Source organism: Natator depressus, chromosome 2 (assembly GCF_965152275.1).
Source record: "Natator depressus isolate rNatDep1 chromosome 2, rNatDep2.hap1, whole genome shotgun sequence".
Taxonomy (NCBI): Eukaryota; Metazoa; Chordata; order Testudines; family Cheloniidae; genus Natator; species Natator depressus.
In genome coordinates this window covers 208,610,096-208,629,133 of record NC_134235.1, presented here as the reverse complement: position 1 = coordinate 208,629,133, position 19,038 = coordinate 208,610,096, and the positions used below count along the sequence as shown (strand labels likewise).

General features: G+C 39.2%; 2 protein-coding genes across 2 annotated transcripts in view; one reads left to right on the top strand and one right to left on the bottom strand.

The window, feature by feature from the left end:
• Positions 1-4,672, top strand: part of TSPAN13 (tetraspanin 13) — a 76,273-nt gene extending 71,601 nt beyond the window's left edge. Inside the window, exons 7-8 of the mRNA XM_074945829.1 lie at positions 3,404-3,483; positions 4,474-4,672. Of these exons, the coding sequence (XP_074801930.1) occupies positions 3,404-3,469 (66 nt within the window). The 3' untranslated portion in view covers positions 3,470-3,483; positions 4,474-4,672. The remainder of the gene's footprint in view (positions 1-3,403; positions 3,484-4,473) is intronic.
• A 340-nt stretch (positions 4,673-5,012) lies between these two features.
• AGR3 (anterior gradient 3, protein disulphide isomerase family member) lies at positions 5,013-16,425 on the bottom strand. The gene is made up of 7 exons (XM_074945831.1): positions 16,320-16,425; positions 12,445-12,508; positions 10,979-11,031; positions 10,236-10,312; positions 10,004-10,067; positions 5,946-6,029; positions 5,013-5,062 (listed from the first exon to the last, which is right to left on the bottom strand). The coding sequence occupies exons 1-7, from the start codon at positions 16,423-16,425 to the stop codon at positions 5,013-5,015; spliced, it is 498 nt and encodes a 165-aa protein (XP_074801932.1).
• Positions 16,426-19,038: the final 2,613 nt, after the last annotated feature.

The following is a 19,038-nucleotide window of genomic DNA, read 5'->3' as shown; positions in this document are numbered from 1 at the left end:
TAGGAGCCTATATAAGAAAAAGACCCAAAAATCGGGACTGTCCCTATAAAATCAGGACATCTGGTCACCCTAGTTTTCATGTCCAAGGATGCTAAATTATCAGCAGTGATCATATTTGTGATACTGCCTACTTCTCCACCATAGACTGCTGTGCTGGTGATTTGTTTGGATTTATGCTGAGTTTTAATTTTCATATTCAAACTGTTCAGAGCAGAGAGTATGCATTCTTATATCTTACACCATTTAGCACATATGCAAGTGTTGCTGTAATATGAATATTTATAATAGCCCAAAATCTTGCTTCCTGTGTAAAGCAGTCCCATTACATATAGCTGACAAATTTTAATGGACATCTAGTCTCATGTCATCAATACATGATAGAATTAAAGATCAAATTCTGTCCTTGGCTGAAGTTAATGAGCTTGCAAGGCTACAACAGAGGGCAGAATTGAACCCAATACTTAGGACTGAATAAATGAGAGAAGAAAGAAGGTGAAATCAGAGTGGGATCTTCAAGCTAGTAGGCCCAATAAAGCTAATCAGATACAGAACTAAAAAGTTGAAAAATGCTTCATTTTGTGTTGATCAAACCAAAATGTGTTATTTCAATTTTTTTTTAATAAAAGCAAGGGACACCCCAAAATTAACAGTCTTTCCAAAATAAGACATCAGAACCTTTTCTTTCAGAAATGCAGATACAAACTTCTTCAACGTGTCTTTTTTTTCTTTTCCTTTTTCTGCAGAAAAAGTTAATCAAAATGGACTCGAAATCATGAATTGCTTTGGTCAACCTGAATCTGCATTTTTCTGCTAAAAAAGTTTTCAGATGAAAAGTTTTGTCTAGCTCTAATAAAGACTTATTTCAGTTGGGTGAAGTAGGGCTGAGAGAGGGGGTTAGGGAATTTGAAGAGTTATTCAGAAAGGGAGGAATGGCTTTATACCTAATGAGATGCACCTATAACAAAAATAATCTGTTTCATAAAGTGCTTTTAAAATACATCAGTAGGGGTTGCAAGGCACCCTAACCTGCAACATGAGTGGTTATTGTTTTAATAATCATGGACTGGGAATAGATGAGCTTGTTAAAGCTCAGGAAGCCCCTCTCCTGTGTCATGACCCTCGAAAAGGCCAGTCTCACTAGGATTTTTTGCATTCAGGGAGCATAGTCTCTGCACAGCTGCCATCACTAGTAGCACTAGCCTTTGTAAAACAGGTGGATCATGTCCATGTCCCACTCCCCCAAACTGGCCAAGAGCACTGGCTTGGAACAGAGGGAAGCAGAGATTGCATCGTTTCCAGTGGTGGTGCACTGTCTCCTGGAGAAGAACCTGCTTTAAGCCCAGCCCCTGCTAGTGCTGCTTGTGAGTCACCTGACCTCCTCCCCCACTTTCAGCCTGGGGCTGTTACTATAGTCCATAAACCAGTCCGAGGGTTGTGCAGCTGAAATTTGTACAAAAATATGTGTAACAGCAAATGTTAAGCACTTGGCTGCATTGCATGTTTGTGCTATTAGGAAAAACCTTGCTGTGACTAGTTCCATTCTTAAATTATGATATAAAACACACAAGGTGTGGAACGTAGCTGAGTTAACAATACAAGTGGAGTCTTAATTGGTGCAATTATTCTTGAAACTGTCCAACCTTAATGTTGCATGAATTCCTTCGTGTATGCATTGGATTTGGGCCCCAAATGTTTGCTGGCAAAACGACAGATGTAGTCACAGTGTCCAGAGCTAATGCATATTTTTAAGGTAAAATTATACAGATCCCTGTCTCTAAACATTCCATGTATGCCGCAATGGAATGTTTCTGCCCTGCTGCTGAGTGCTCCAGCTACAGGTGCCTGACTGAAATGACGTGTTTATGGTTGACTAGAGCACTGACGGTGTCGGGGAGGGTTGTTTTTGATGGTGTTGTAGCAGTGTTGGTCCCAGGATATAAGAGGGACAAGGTTGGTGAAGTAATATTTTTTATTGAATCGGCTTCTGTTGGTGGAGCGGACAAGGGGAGCATTAGTAGTCAAAGGATTCATGTTGCAAGGTCTTTGATCTTTGACTATTTGTGGGGGAAGAGCTTTCTGTTTTTTAGTGCCAGCTGTTGTAGCTTTAGCCCTTGAGAATGAAGCTGACAATGCCATTCAGTTTGCATTTAATGGCTCCAAGTACTTGCCCTATAGGACACATAGTTATAAAAATGTTACCAAAGATGAAAAAAAAAATTGCCTTGTTTCGACTTAACATCCTTGTATTCTTAAAACTGGCTTTTAATGTAGAACCCAAGGAAATCCCTTTTCTCAGGATTCTGTTTTCGTTTTGGAATTACGCAAAATTCAGTATGCACCAGGTAGGCCTGATTCTCCTTTGACTGAAAGTGGTGATTTGTATTTTAACTCATGGCAGAGTTGCTTAGAGCCAGATAGGCACTTTAAAAAAAATTCTCTATAAATTAAAATAAATAACACCATTGACTTCAGTGGAGTTAGTCCCTGAGGAAAAAGTGAATAGATAAGTGTCATCTACCCTTTCCCACAATAGAAAAAAACAGGGTTCACCTGATGAAATTAATAGGCATCAGGTTTAATACAAACAAGAGGAAGTACTTTTTCACACAACTTACCTGTTGAACTCATTGCTATGGGATGGTGTGTGACCAGAAGTATAACAGGGTTCAAAAAAGAACGAGATATATTGCTGGAGGATAGGTCCATCAATGGCTATTAACCAAGATGATCAGGGATGCAACCCCATTCTAAGGGCAACCCTAAACCTCTAACTGCCAGAAGCAGGGAGGGGAAGACAGGGGTAGATCATCCAGCTGCCCTGTTCTGTACACTCCCACTGAAGCTCTGGTACTGGCCACCATCAGAGACAGGATATTAGGCTAGATAGACCATTGGTCTGAGGCAGCTTGGCACTTATTATGTTCTTATATTCTGAGTAACACTGGTGTGACCAAATTCAGGTTCTTTGGTTTTCTCCTTTTAAGTTACACCATTATAACATTTGGTGGAGATGAGATGTCTGGGTTTATTTTCAACATACATGTGTTTTGTATTTTTTCCAGCAAAAGGCCCGGAATAGAATGTTCATACATTGTATAAACTCAAAGCAGTCTTGCAGCTCAGTGAAGCTGTTTCCTTTATATTACTGTATGTATGATGAATGCCCTTTCCTTACTACAAGTTTTACGCAGTGTCTGAATACGTAGAGTACAAGATGAATGTATGAGTCTTTTATGACCAGCCCTGTCACCCTTACATGTTATATATACCAGCTTAAGGGTAGGCAAGGAAATAAGATTTCTTTTGTTCAGACTCTTAAAATGCAATAACATCAAGTCTTCAATACTTGGTTTAAGAAGCTTTTTCATGAGAAGCCATGCTCTTCCATTTATTTCATTCACAGCCTCTCACTGTATTTCCAGTCACTGAGGGAATGGAAATCATGATGATTGCTAGGCATATTTCTTGAAGTCCTCTGGAACGGTAGGTGGCTTTTTGGACTTGACCAGAAAATGTAGAGTATTGTTCTGCACTGAGAAGTCAGTCCTTGATACATGAAGGACACCAGGACTCACAGCTAGGGTTGATTAAAAAATAAATTATTATAGATTGAAAATTTTCAATGAAATTTCAAGTTTTCACCAGGGGGACCCACCCTCCCCCCGTTCCAACCAGGTCTAATCATGACACTTGAAAATGACAGCAAAGTGATACCACTTTAGACCCTCGTATTCTGGCTGTTCTCTGGATTTTCTATGCTTCACACAGAATTTGAATTGTGTATCAAATGAGTAAAACCAAACAGGGTTAAGAGGGACATATTTGACAGTTTTATTTTATTTTCAACATCTTCCTACAGGTACAAAATTCATTTCTCTGGTTGTCAAGATAATATACTATTAGTGACTGAAGTAAGAAATTGAATTTTCTTTAAGCATACAGATCATTTATCTCCAAGTCTCTCTCAAACTCTGTTATAACAGCAAATCTCCTTATGAACAACATTTTACTTTATAGCTAGGAGTAACTTAATTACTTCTTAACAAATGAGTCTGTGACAGCATTCAAAAAAGAACTAGATAAGTTCATGGAGCCATTGGGCAGGGATGGTGTCCCTAGCTTTTGTATGCCAGAAGCTGGGAATGGGCGAAAGGGATGAATCACCAGATGAATATCATTCCCTCTGGGGCACCTGGTATTGGCTACTGTCGGAAGACAGGATACTGGGCTAGATGGACCTTTGGTCTGACCCGGTATGGCCATTCTTATGTCTGGGTGTCATGGCCCTAAAGTTTATGTTGAAGCTGAGAATTCCTTCCTTCTACCCCATTGCATTAGTGTATTTTCCTCAAAGTCAAAGGCCTTTTATTTAGGTTTTGCTGAATTTTACCTGACGGAGCCCATACTGTGCACTTAGCTGCATTCGTTGTATATTCAGCATCAAAGTATATGTTCTGCTTTTAACAATCACAGAGTCGTACAGAAGAATGCTGGACACAAAGATGAGCCACTCCTACACTGCTAACTGACCTTCTCTTGAAAAGTTACAGTGAACATATTATCCTTTTCTGCTCCAGCCTCTCTAGGCAATGTCTTCTGATCTGATCCTCTCATCAGAGGTTATTAACTGGCGCAGGCTACCAAGCAGTCACCAGATGGAATGGGTCACAATTTCTAGTCAAGCTTTCCTGGACCAGATTTGAATCAGTGACCTAGAATTCAAAGATCTTTTTGCATCTTTTTACCATTCCCCTGAATTTATCTCTGCAGCTAAGGTTTTATATGTTTTAAATATTTCCGTTCATCCTTTCTAAACATTCAATTCACTTTCAAAAGGGTTATATATACCTGGAAATATATTTTTTTCATATGAAATTCTGTGTACCACAATTGATTGCTATAAGGTTTAAATGCTAATACAGACAAATCAGCTAATGAGTATATTTCAGATGTGGAGGGGTTTCCTGTACCACTTCACCTTGTAGAGGTTATGGTGATTTCACTGCCACAAGTTACAGTTCGGTTTGAATGAGGCGTAATGCTTTCTTCATGTTCTCTATCACTGGAAGAAGAATAAACCGCAAATTAAAAAAATGTTTGAAGTACATTTCTATCTGAAAATAAAATCTCAATTTATTAAAATGTTTCGCCTATGAATTAATTGATGTATATTGGGGAACAAAATATATTGTAGGTCTTCTATTGTGGGATTTTTGGCACCCTTTACTGAAACTGAGGGTGTAGAGTTTCATGGTTCATCACTACTAAGAACTTGATAAGCTCCATTTCATCACTTTTCACTTCCTTTCATTTTTCATATTTTAAAACTGATACTCAACAGTAAATCTTATAATCATATATGAAGAGCTAACACACAAATCAATGGTCTTCATTACATCTAATATTCTATTGGGGTAAGAAAAATGCATTCTGATAGATGCTGTGACATGAAAGGGACAAGGTCAACTCGAAAAATTACTTTTCTGTCTGACAATGAATAATCCTAGGTTGTACCTAAGTAACTCTAAATTTAAAAAGTTGGTAGAAAAATATTTTCTCAATTTTTTCCCTAGGCTGTTTACTTTGCGCATTTGACAGCCCTTTTGTGGGTAGTAATTTTCACTGTTTCAGTTACACCCTGGTCCTGTAAACTTTTGCGCACATACTTAACTTGACTCACATGAGTAGTCCTACTAATTTCAGTGGGAGTATTTTTGTACTTAAGTGCTTTGCTGGATCAGGACCATAGTGTTCGACCTCTTGTAGGATCAAGCGCATAATCGTATTTTTATAGACTCTTTTAAAGAATTTCCCTAGGTATTTTTGGGGTGGGGAGCAGGAAGGACAATGAAATGCTGTCTGATCCTCAAGCACAAGTCAATGGGTAGGGTATGTCTCATTGGTCACAGTGTGAAACGCAAAACATTCACAATGTGGATACTTACACAATGGTATGTCTTGTGGTTCGTAAGTATAGAGTCGATTAGAGTATCTTCCCGTGATATCAGCTCTTACTGTGAGAGAGGGGTCTGAAAAAGGAGACATATTATACAATTATCCCATTGCATTCGCAGTAACAGCATCTTCAATATCTACTGGTTGTGAATATGAGGCTGAGTCAACTTAAATATGATTTTGGAGGATACTAATTTAGAGCAAATGGAATAATGACATTCTTTTCCACCCAGAGTTTTTATTACACTGATACTTACTGAACGAGTGAGATATTTATTTTAAGTATTATGTATTAATTGTTAAATAGGGCTATATGTTATGTTCACCAGCATGTATATTCTATTGCATGTTTAAAGGAAAATATCACAAAAGGAGGCTAGTCTGACTGAATGTATATTCAGTAGGGCTGTCAAGCAATTAAAAAAGCAATTGCGATTAATCATGTGATTAAAAAAATTGTCATTAATCGCACAATTAATCATGTTAATAATAGAATACCATTTCTTTAAATAATTGTGGATGTTTTCTACATTTTAAAATATATTCATTTCAGTTACAACATAGAATACAAACAAGTTGGTTTACATTTGCAGGAGATAATGCTGCCAGCTTCTTGTTTACAATGTCACTTGAAAGTGAGAACAGGTGTTTGCTTGGCACTGTCTTAGCCGGTGTTGTAAGATATTTACATGCCGAATGTGCTAAAGATTTATATGTTCCTTCATGCTTCAACCATCGTTCCAGAGGACATTGGTCCATGCTGATGACGGGTTCTGCTCGATAACATTCCAAAGCAGTACAGACCGACACATGTTCATTGTCATCGTCTGAGTCAGATGCCACCAGCAGAACGTTGATTTTCTTTTTTGGTGGTTTGGGTTCTGTAGTTTCCACATTGGAGTGTTGCTCTTTTAAGACTTCTGAAAGCATACTCCAGCCCTCTCAGATTTTGGAAGGCACTTCAGAGTCTTAAACCTTAGGAGAGTGCTGTAGCTATCTTTAGAAATCTCACATTGATACCTTCTTTGTGTTTTGTCAAATCTGCGGTGAAAGTGTTCTTAAAATGAACAACACATGCTGGGTCATCATCCAAGACTGCTATAACATGAAATATATGGCAGAATGTGGGTAAAACAGAACAGGAGACCTCCAATTCTCCCCCAAGGAGTACAGTCACAAATGTAATTAACACATTATTTTTGTAAAGAGTGTCGTCATCATCGAAGCATGTCCTCTGAAATGGTGGCTGAAGCATAAAGGGGCATATGAATGTTTAGTATATCTGGCACGTAAATACCTTGCAACGCTGGCTACAAAAGTGCCATGCGAAAGCCTGTTCTCACTTTCAGGAGACATTGTAAATAAGAAGAGGGCAGCATTATCTCCTGCAAATGTAAACAAACTCATTTATCTTAGTGATTGGCTGAACAAAAAGTAGGACTGAGTAGACATGTAGGCTCTAAAGTTTTACATTGTTTTGTTTTTGAGTGCACTTACGTAACCAAAAAAAAAAAAATCTACATTTGTAAGTTCAACTTTCGTGATAAAGAGATTGCACTATAGTACTTGTTTGAGGTGGATTGAAAAATACTATTTCTTATCATTTTTACAGTGCAAATATTTGTAATAAAATAATATAAAGTGAGCACTGTACACTTTGAATTATGTGTTGTAAATGGAATCAATATATTTGTAAATGTAGAAAAACATCCAAAATATTTAATAAATTTCAATTGGTATTCTATTGTTTAACAGTTTGATTAAAACTGCAATTAATCACAATTAATTTTTTTGAGGTAATTGCGTGAGTTAACGACGATTAATCAACAGCCCTAATATTCAGTATGTAAAACTATGCACACACTTTTGGTAAGGCATTCATATAATTTATGTGGCGTTTTCAGAGCCAGAATCATGTATTACTGTGATTCTCAGACTTTTACTTTCTGAGGGCCAATTTTTATTATCCTCTCTTTGGCTCATTTCCCTTCTCAAGCTTTCTGGCGAAGATTCTCATAACTTGACTTTTATGGCCTCATCACCATAGTATCTGAGCATCTCACAATCTTTAATGCATTCATCCTTCCCAGAAAAGTAGGGAAATACTATTATCCTCATTTTACAATAGGGGAACTAAGCCATAGAAAGACAGTGATTTGCCTAAGTCACTTAAGGAGTCTATGATGGAGGAGGGATTTGAACTCAGGTCTCCACAGTCAAAGTTAGGGCTATAGCCACTGCACCATTTTGAGACTTGAAAATTATTCATTCTGAAGACCACCAAGAAGAACACTTTGGATTCCTGGCAATCTACATATCAGGGGTCTAAGAGCCACACTGAGCTCGTCCATCATTGATCCTACATGATTTCTCCCTCTTTGTGACAGTTTAAAAAAAATGAAAATTCCACATTTGCCATGAAGATACAATACTGTGTGTTTTTAACTGTTGGTTTATATCCCCTCATTGGTCCTTTCCTGAAGGAGGCAACTTGTTTGAAAATAATGACTATAGGGACCTGTCAACAATACCTCTCATCCCCCATCTCTCATCCCCCGCATGGGGCTTACAGCAGCTGTAAGGGCTGGCACTTAGAAAGAGAGGGACCAGGATTGATGTGTGTGTGTGTGTGTGTGTGTGTGTGTGTGTGTCAAACACTCACTTACATAATTTCCCCATTTACAACCGCTTCTACTTGAGCAGCCCTGGGATTGCATTGCAGCTTCAGAGCATCCCTGCCCCCATGTGGCATTGGATTCAATTCTTTTTGGGATCAGCTGGCCTGGTGCAAATCTGGGTTATATTGCAGGCTGACATATCCCTTTTTTACCAGCCTAGTGACGAGTGCATTAAAAATACACACTACACCCACCATGAGACTATTTGCAGGGACATACTATTGCAATGCTGTATGAACAATTTATTAGACATTCGTGGAGATGTCTTTCCAGTTAGGCAACTCAGTAAACTCCTCCTCTTGCCACACTTGCCAATAGCTGAGACTCTGCTTGGTTTTGGAGGGTCAGGGGACTATGTATATAGCATTGATTTCTTTTGTGGACAGATCTGTGGCGAGCTGCCTTGGTAGACTGATTTTAAATCCAAGTTGTTTAAATCATTTTTTTCCCCCATAGCTTGTGGATCCCTGCCCCCGCTGCACCATTTGCCAGTGCTGCACCTTTCATTTATTATCCCCTTTACCGTATGTGGAACCATTGGCCCCTGCCATCTCCCTCACCCCAGGGGCCCAAGGATTCTACACAAAGTGGCGATGTTTTGACAATGTCACACCATGTTCAAGCTCAACCCAGGAGTGGGAAGAGCCTATGGGAATGGAATTCTAAGATTGAAGGGGGGACTCAAACCCAAACTACTTTCACATACTTCACCCCCAACTCTCACCTATCCCTTGCTCCTCTAGTCTGCTGGAGGAGATGAGCCTTGTTCTCTCTGTGTGCGTGTGCGTATCTGTCTGTCCGTGCTGTCCCCTGCTAGAGGGGATATTTAGTTTAGAGAAGGGAAGAATGAGGGAGTATCTAATAAGTCTTCAGATATGTAAAAGGCTGTTATAAAGAGGAAGAGGATCTGTTTTTCTCCATGTCCGCTGAAGGTAGGACAAGAAGTAATGGGCTTAGTCTGCAGCAAGAGAGATTTAGATATTAAGGAAGGCGTTCTAACTATGAGGGTAGTCAAGCTCTGGAATAGGCTTCCAAGGAAGGTTGTGGAGTCCCCATCATTGGAGTTTTTAAAGAACAGGTTAGACAAACACCTGTCAGGGATGATCTCGGCATATTTAATCCTGCCTCAGCACAGGTGGATGGACTAGGTGATTTCTCAGATCCCTTCCAGCCCTACATTTTTATGGTTCTGTTTGATGCCTGTATGTCCTTGAAGAAGCAAGGGTTTGGTAAATACCATTCTAACTCAAAAACTAGCAAATAAAAATGTTAAATATCTTGAATATCATGAGGGAGAAAATTCCTATAACACATACATACTATTGAAATGAGGTTTCATTTTTAAAGAAGAAGATACATATTGTGCATACCTACAAACATGATTCGAGGTACATATTGCCCATCAGGTGACAAGTTCTTATCAGTGGTTTCATGCTGGCAGGAAAATTAAAAGCAAATTATTAAATTCATTCGCACTTTGTGAAACTAGCATCTGTGCTTGAAATATATGATAGGAGCATATGAAGCCATGGTAGATAATGCTAAAGTGACAACATATGCTGAAATGCATCGATTTAAAATGTGCAATATATATCACCTTACCATGAGATTTAGCATGATGAAGTTATTTTGAGCCATTTCTTGTATTTCCTCATTTTCTGAAAAAACCTTCTTCAGTGCTAGAAAAGATGTGATGGTTTTAAAAGCTGCTCTCAATCACTGTTTCCAAAATCTGTTTTTCCTTCTACACTGTGGCAACATATGCATGAGACTTTCATGCTTTGCTTTCTCCACATTTTTAATGAGACAGGTCACAGATCTATCACCACTTTTTGGTTTTGTCCTGTGTCGGGACAACCTTCAGCTATACAAATGGAAGCTTTCTCCTGTTATTCCTGAAGCTTTTCGTTTCAATGGGTATCAAGCCAGAGCCTGACAAAAGTGTATTATTCTCTGTAAATTCTTCTTCGGTCAATTTCAGCAGTCATGCCCCAGTCTCCTTCTCTGGTTACCCGTTCAGGAGGAAAGAACAATATTAAATCTGTTCAATGAGTGAGTAAATTCGTGCATCTTAATTTAAACCATCTAATGCTGCGTCAGGCTTTGCAGAACAGCTTTGTAAGGTATTTTTTTACGTTCTCTGTTGTAAAAGGTGAGGTTTGTAAGCAGCCTGTTTTCATTATCTACTTTTTGGAGATACTTTCTATTGAATATGCAGCACATCTGAGAAAGTGATTCAGTGTTACAGATAACTATAGTAAGGGGCCATATAGCAATCTAGATATTGGCACATATATGTTCTAAAAATCCTCAAATTAATTTAACAATCAGACAATTGAAATTACCTTGGCAGTATTGACAGTCCTCCAGATGATGAATGACCATCAGTGGTTTGTTACTTTAATAACAATAAAAAATTACATAATTAGATCATCTGATGAGTTTTCAAGTGACTCTAATTTTACAAACAGGCCCGGATATGCAACTGCTGTTGTATATTATGTTACACCAAACTAATAACTAGACTGAGGCATTGGGAAGAATGGAGCATATTTCTGAGCTTAGGGACAAGAGTTTCATGTAACTCCTTCATAAAAAGGAATGCAACAAAATAGAGGAGCAAGATATATTCTAAACTAAGAGGTTCTCAGCTTGGAGACTGCAGAGAATCATCTTTTTATTATTGCTTAATATATAGTTCCAGAAAGGCTTACAAAGAGAATCTTTCTCCAGTCCTGTAGCCCAGTCTTGTGGATACTTACTACTGAGTAGAGCTAGTCAAAATGTCCTGGATCTGGTTTTCTACAAGTTTTTTTTTTTTCTTCAAAAAAATCTATATTTGATTAAACTGCCCTTCCCTTGAAAATTGTCTATGAAAAGTTTCACTGAAAAATTGGGGGGGTGATGGGGGGGGGTGAGTGTGTGTTGAGCAGCTGTGGAATTGGCTTACATTTTTCTCCAAATGAAAAATGTTGATGACATTTAAAAATTTAGATAAATTTTCAACATTTTTGGGGAAAACGGAAAAAACAATTAAAAAACCCAAATCTGTGAGACACTTTTAAAAAAAATTTTTTTGACCACTTCTCATGCTCAGCAAAGCGCTTATAACTATGTGTTTTGCCACTGCAGTCAATGGTAGGATTTTTCTCCTTGCTTTCACAAGGTATGCTTCAGATTAGTTGCCCCTTCTTTTAAAACTGAGTTGGTAGGTTGGCCTGGGACTGTGCTCTGTTGATGTAGAAAGAAGTGGGTTTGGAGGAGCGATTTGGAGGAGAGTGAGGTTATGAGGTGTAGAGGAATCCTCAAGTGGACTTCCTGCTGAATCTCAAAGGGATGCTTATTCAAGAACTCATTCTGGATGAGTTGTGAACAGTGGGGAACTGCCCATGTATTTAATACTATAAGCCAAAGGGGAAAGCATTGAGATAACAGTTAATGCAATAGAATATCGCCCGAGGTTCTATTACTGGCTCATACTGTTGTGGTGAAGATGAGGAATTAATCAGGAATTAATCATCATAAAAAGTCTGTTTACTTTCTGATAAGATATTTATCCTGTGGCAATTTTCTATTCCATAGCACATGCATAAATGCCAACATCTTGTCTAACAGTGCTTGATGCAGTAAGCCACAGTGTGATTACCAAAAAGATGTTGCTTTTATTTATAGAATTACATTTTTGTTTTGTTACAAGATGCTTTCTAGATTAGCTAGAGTGGGATTTTTTATTTTGCTTTGTTTCTTTACAGTACTTTGACTAGATAGTTCAGCTGACTTGACAATTTTATCTTTTCTAAATGTTCTTTACCTTTTTCTTGCTTGAAAAAGCCCTTCTTCATAAGTTTGCACCCAAGTAATATCATCTCCCCAGCCTGTAATCACAATGGAGGGATTAACCAAGAGAGTCTTGAAAATAATTTATGTTTTGGGCATTTATCAAAATCTTACACAGAGATAGGATTTTTTTATCCAATGCCTTCAAAACTCCATATAGATATTAAGTCTCTCAACTTTTGAGTATTACACTAATTTTACAGATAAGTAAACTTAGGCACAGAGGACCAGGGAACAGGTTTACAAAAGTAATCAAGTTTCTAAAGAGGCAGATAGACACCAAGTTGGAATTTCAAAAACGCCTAGGCAGGTTAGTTGCCAAACTTAAGCACTTCGTAAATTCTACTTGGTGCCTGACTATCTTCATCTGTTCCCAAGTCCCTGAGTCTGGCTGATCTGCATTTGGTGCAGAACCTGAAGTCAGAGGGCAAAAGTAGGATGAAAAAAGAGTTCCCAACCCTCATAGTTGTGGAGAAAAGTTTGAAAATGTGACCCCCTAAAATTTCAAATACCAGAAGACAAAAGGATTCCAAAATCAATATTTAGATTAAAAATTATGAGTTGTTTTTAATCTCATAATTTTTGGCCCTGAATCATGATTTTTGAACATTAGGAGTTGGCAACACTATGTCTGTACATGCAGTCTTTAACAAGAATTAATATTAAAAATATTTCCAGATGAATTACCAGCCTCTCCACTCATCCCCACCGTGTCACTTTCTGGTTTTGAGGAGGGTATTGTCAAATTGATTCATGTGCCCAATCAGATCACCAATGTGTAGGTTCTTGTTTAATAGGTTCAGACTCCTTAACAATGTTACTTCCCTACTACGGCTGTAGTGGGAGCACTATTGCTGCAAGGGTTGAACACCAATTGAGAAGGCATTTGGAACCAGCTGAAGATCCTGCCTGATTCTTCTCTGCTGAGTATCTTGGTCAATATCAGCCATGTAGGATCTTGTAGTAAAGCTCCACCTAGTGACAACAGCCAATATTGTTCAATCTCTTTCCTTATTCAGTCTTGTCAGTACTGTGTCTTCAGTGAGATTCGGGCTGCATTCTATTGGGTTAAAGAGGAAAGCCTGAGATGTTTTAAATCTGGTATCTCTTGGCTTCCTATCATTTATAAGGAGGACCATTTAGGTTAACAATGCATCTCTCAGGTTGGTAATATTATTCTGATCTGTTTGACCAAGAAGCAGCTGAGCTTGGCTTGATTCAGTGACTGAGGTAGGGGGTTGTCTTATAGCTCAGAAGAGCTAATATAAGGCCTTTTTATTGCAGTTGAGATTTCTTAGCAATCTGGACTGCTGGAAAGAGCAATATATTCCCTTATGAGTTCTGGGGGCTGCAAGTTACGTGCTTAAACTTATACTGTGTTTCAGAAGCTTGGAATTCAGAGCAAGCAAGCTGTGACATGCTGTCCATGACTATTTCGTCCACATTTCGTCCAAAATAAGGAACGATGCCTTATGCTGCAAAACTCAAATGATTCTAGCTTCCATTTTCAATCCTGTCCTGTGCTGGAGTGACATATTAGGGCTTAGTCCTGGCACATTTTTAAAGCCTTGCTGGTTAAGGACTGCAGGACTTCAGTATGAAGAAGGCCAATGGCATTTTGGGCTCTATAAGTAGGGGCATTGCCAGCAAATCGAGGGACGTGATCGTTCCCCTCTATTCGACATTGATGAGGCCTCATCTGGAGTACTGTGTCCAGTTTTGGGCCCCACGCTACAAGAAGGATGTGAAAAAATTGGAAAGCGTCCAGCGGAGGGTAACAAAAATGGTTAGGGGACTGGAACACATGACTTATGAGGAGAGGCTGAGGGAACTGGGATTGTTTAGTCTGCAGAAGAGAAGAATGAGGGGGGATTTGATAGCTGCTTTCAACTACCTGAAAGGGGGTTCCAAAGAGGATGGATCTAGACTGTTCTCAGTGGTAGCAGAGGACAGAACAAGGAGTAATGGTCTCAAGTTGTAGTGGGGAAGATTTAGATTGGATATTAGGAAAAAACTTTTTCACAAGGAGGGCGGTGAAGCACTGGAATGTGTTACCTAGGGAGGTGGTGGAATCTCCTTCCTTTAAAGTTTTTAAGGTCAGGTTTGACAAAGCCCTGGCTGGGATGATTTAGTTGGGGCTTGGTCCTGCTTTGAGCAGGGGGTTGGACTAGATGACCTCCTGAGGTCCCTTCCAACCCTGATATTCTATGATTCTATGATTGCAATAGGTTATCAGACCTTCAGCTACAGGGAGTTCCCCTCTCTTTGCATGGAAGGATGTTCAGCCCTCAGGGGTAATTCGGATTAGATGGGAATTACGTGGTGCATGTGCCTTGTGCTAATTTTCTTTGTGTGGGATGAATTTTGCCAAGTGAGAGTTATGGGTAGTTGAGGACTACAGAGTTCTTAAACATTACGTGATAGGGAGAGGCAGGGGAAGTAGCTGGAGATTATGCAAAGCAAGTCATATTATCCAAATTCCACAAATGGAGATGGAGAAGTGGCAAGGACCTTGCAGAACTCCTAAACTACTCCTGTGCCCATATTCTTAAGGGAATTAACACAGAGAAAATCATTACATGTAAAGTTAAAGACTAGTTAACATTAAGGTTGAAAATGTTGCATAACAAGGAACTTCTTAAAAGTGTGAAAATGAACAGCTAAGGGACAGGAGATAGATATGTGAGGATCCTCATTGGTCAGTCTCTAAATGTGCTTCTGTTCTTTAAAAATAATTAAGCAAAAATTGTTTGTTTGTGTGTGTGTGTGTGTGTGTGTGAAGTCTATGTGATTTCCATGTCAAATGTGTCAAGTTGGGCTATTTATTTCTACTACATCATTATTAGTAACAAGTTCTGCAGGCCAAATGAGGCTGTGATGTGCCACACAAGGCAGGGCAGGTTGAGTGAATTAACCTGATAGGCTGCAACTGAGGGAGAGACAGAGCTTGAAAGGCTGATTGAAGGTGGAACCAGCTGAGAAGGAATAGGCAGGCAGGGCTGGTATAAAGCCAGGAAGTTCACAGCAGAAAGCTGCTGCAGGGGAAGTGGTTTGCAGTCAGTCCCTGGGAGAAGGAAGTTTGGGCTGATACACCTAGAGAGTGGGGAGGCTAGAGGATGAGAGCAAAGAAATAGGAAGGAGGCCAGGGATACGGCAGCAGGGTCTGGATGCAAACAGACCATAGGTGCTGGACATAGACTGCCTGACCTGGCACCTGGAGTAGTAGGTCGGCTCAGGTTCCTCTACCAGCCACTGGGATAGTAGCATAAACTGGGCAGTGGAGCCAAAGACTCCCTGGGACAGATGCCCAAACGGATTCTGATACCCTGGAATGGGAAGACTGTCCAGGGACCTGGCTGGAGGGCTAAATCATGAGAAGGAATACCCTGAATTCCCGACAGAGACCATGGGGTGAGGAAAGATACGCCAGACCAGAGTGGAGCTAATTCCCAGAGCAGTCAGGAGGAGGCGCCCTGGTGGTGAGTGGACTCTGTGAGAGAGGCCCTCCGTGCTGTCTGTACAACTCCATTGTTTCATTGGTTTGTGCAGGCATAACTTATTTACTGTGTAAATTATTTCACTGCACAAGACAAAACAGAGCTGAAAGGAATAAAAATCAGTAAGGGTGAGGGGCGAGAAAGAAAACTGATATGAGTGAATGCACACAAGGGGTAGATCAGTTGAATAACAAAGTGTTCTTTTTACATAGTCCCTTTCAGAGAAAATAAACACACTTAAAATAAACATCATATTCTATCAAATGTCTTAAAATAGAAGATTATATTGAATTTAAACATGTGGGTGCATTTTATATTAACTAAACAATTAAATAAAGTGAACATACTGCACCTCTCGACAGTGTCTGGGGAGCTCTTTTTTCCTTTTTGATTGCCATCGCGAGGTTGGAAGAGACTGCGATTAGCAGGAGTGACAAAGCCAATGCTGAATGCATCATTATTTCTTTAAGAAAGCCCCTTTCAATGCAGCCGTGAAACTGGAAAATGAAGCAACCTTGTTAGTTGGGTGGGTTCGTTACAAGTTGCCATCTGGAAGATGATTTTAATAGCATTCTAATAATCTACACCAGAATGACTGTTTTCTTTGTTTCTGGAAACAGTGGACTTGCTTGATGACAATAGTCCAGAGTCCAGGTGGCCTACCCTAGATATGTAAACATACTGCAAATTTGTCAGAAATATATCTGGAGAATAATATAGAGTTACTACTATCGTTTTGAACAGTGAAAAATGGATCAGTTTCACTTTAATTTCTAGTCAATTTCACATTCCAGTTGTCATGCACTAGTCCAATATTATAATTATTGGGTTGAAAACATGGAAGGACAATGCTTCTGAGGTTGTGTTTTCCTTTCCACAAACTGTGTTGTTGGAATTAATAATAATAATAATAATAATTAATAAAACCTAATGGCATGGGAACATTTCTACTGACAGTAGGTTTTCTGCTCCAACTTTCGTTGATGATGTCCCTTCCAAAAAAGTTAGGGAAAATTACAAAAAGTTTGTCTTCTGGTAGACTCCAGTGTAACAAGACACACTGGAGAAACATCAGGAAGGGATTTCCCAGAAAACAATTTAAAATTACAAAGTGAAAAACACATTTATAACTACATTTTTAAAAAATTGCTTTTAATAATGAGAAAACATCAGTGCTTTGATGTATTTGAAAAGTTTTTGAAAGTTTAAGTGTCAGTCTGACCTTTGTCCAAAATATCTGAATATCTTAACTCAGCAAATGTCATGGAAATTGCTGTATTCTAGGGATACTTGTGTGTGTTCAGGGCAAAACTTGTATGAGAATAGCCACTCCTGAAACATTATGATTTCTGCTTCTGATTAGAAGTGAGAAGAGCAAAATCTGTGCAAACAGGAATTTTTTTTTAAATCAAACACTTTTGAACCTAGTTAGAATTTCTGTTTTTAAAAAATGGTACTTTCCCCCCTCTGGTCTGGTTGTTGGATCATATTAAAGAAGTTCTGTATTAAAATCACAAATGAGTTTGATTCCCCATAGTTTAAATTCCAGGGTATTACTAATTAAGAGGTCTCTTGGTTTTTGGTACTGTTTCTCTCCCTCTATGTGTGAAACTTGCAAGCTGCTAATTGCGTTAGTACATTCTAAGACAGAGTCTGTTCTCAAAACAATTCACACAGAGAGAGACTCAAAGCAATACTCTGTAACAACAGAAACAGCACCCAGAGACTCCCCGCCCTTTTGTTGTATTAACAATTGTGATTAAAATAGAGATAGAGGATGCATGTGGATGGATGCTTGGTGTGGATAATAACTGAATGATCAGGGAGGTGCCAGCCTAAGAATCCAGTGTCCATCGGCTGAAGAAGGCGTAAGTGGAAATAACCAGAGAACCCCCAGAGGGCAGACTGGAATCCACCCAACAGCCTCAAGAATGGGAGAACCAAAGAACAAGATAACATCTGGCAGCACGGAGCCGTCCGAATGTGCTATCTGTTGATTGATTCAGCAACAGCATGATGAAGCAATTCCCATAGACTGGCATAGGAAGAAATTCCTATAAAAATGGACTCTGGAAAGTGAGAACTTTGGGGGGTCTGATTCTGCAAACCAACTTCCAGGAGCATCAGATGAGCATCTGACAAGGCCCTGCTCCCTCCTCATGTCCAGGCCACCTGGCCAGTGGCTTGGCATGAGCAACTCTAAGGCTGGTAACTATGATAACAACCTTGCAGAACCTGTGTGTGTATTATGTGTGTGTATGAATGAATGTGTGAATAAATATGAGATTGAATGGAATGTTATAGCTATAACTAACTGCTTACTATGATTCTTTCTGTATTCACAATAAATGTGGTATTTTGCCTTTTCCCCTTTAATAAGACCTTGCTGGTTTTTATTTTATTGGTATAACATGGTCCAGTCATTGCTATGTATTGTATCTCCAAAGTCCTATGTGCTGTTTGAATGTTATTGGCAAAGTATGCAGTGTCGTGGAACTGCATGCTGCAGAAGAGAAAATTGAATCTCTGTATTGGCTCACTATCGCTTGTGATGCTAATTTTAGTGGCAGTGCTTTATTCATAATAACACAATCTGTTGAGAATAATAATAAACTAAATTTTTCCCGTTCCCACTATAAATCCAGTTCCCACTATAAATAAATCAGAGGGCTAACTCCTCCCCACCCTGGTATTTATTTTTAAGTTAAACACCAACGTTGACACAAGAATTAATGGATATAAACTGGTCATCAATACGCTTAGGCTTGAAATTACGCAAAGGTTTCTAACCATCAGAGGAATGAAGTTCTGGAACCAGCCTTCCAAGGGGAGCAGTGGGAGAAAAAAACCTAACTGGCTACAAGACTGAGCTTGATACGTTTATGGGGGGAGATGGTATGATAAGACTCCCTACAATGGCATGTAGCCGATCTGCGATTGCTAGTACAAGTATCTCCAAAGGCCAGGGATGGAATACAAGATGGAGAGGGCTCTGAATTACAACAGAGAATTCTTTACTATGCATCTGACTCCTGGGTCTTGCCCACATGCTCAGGGTCTAACTGATTGCC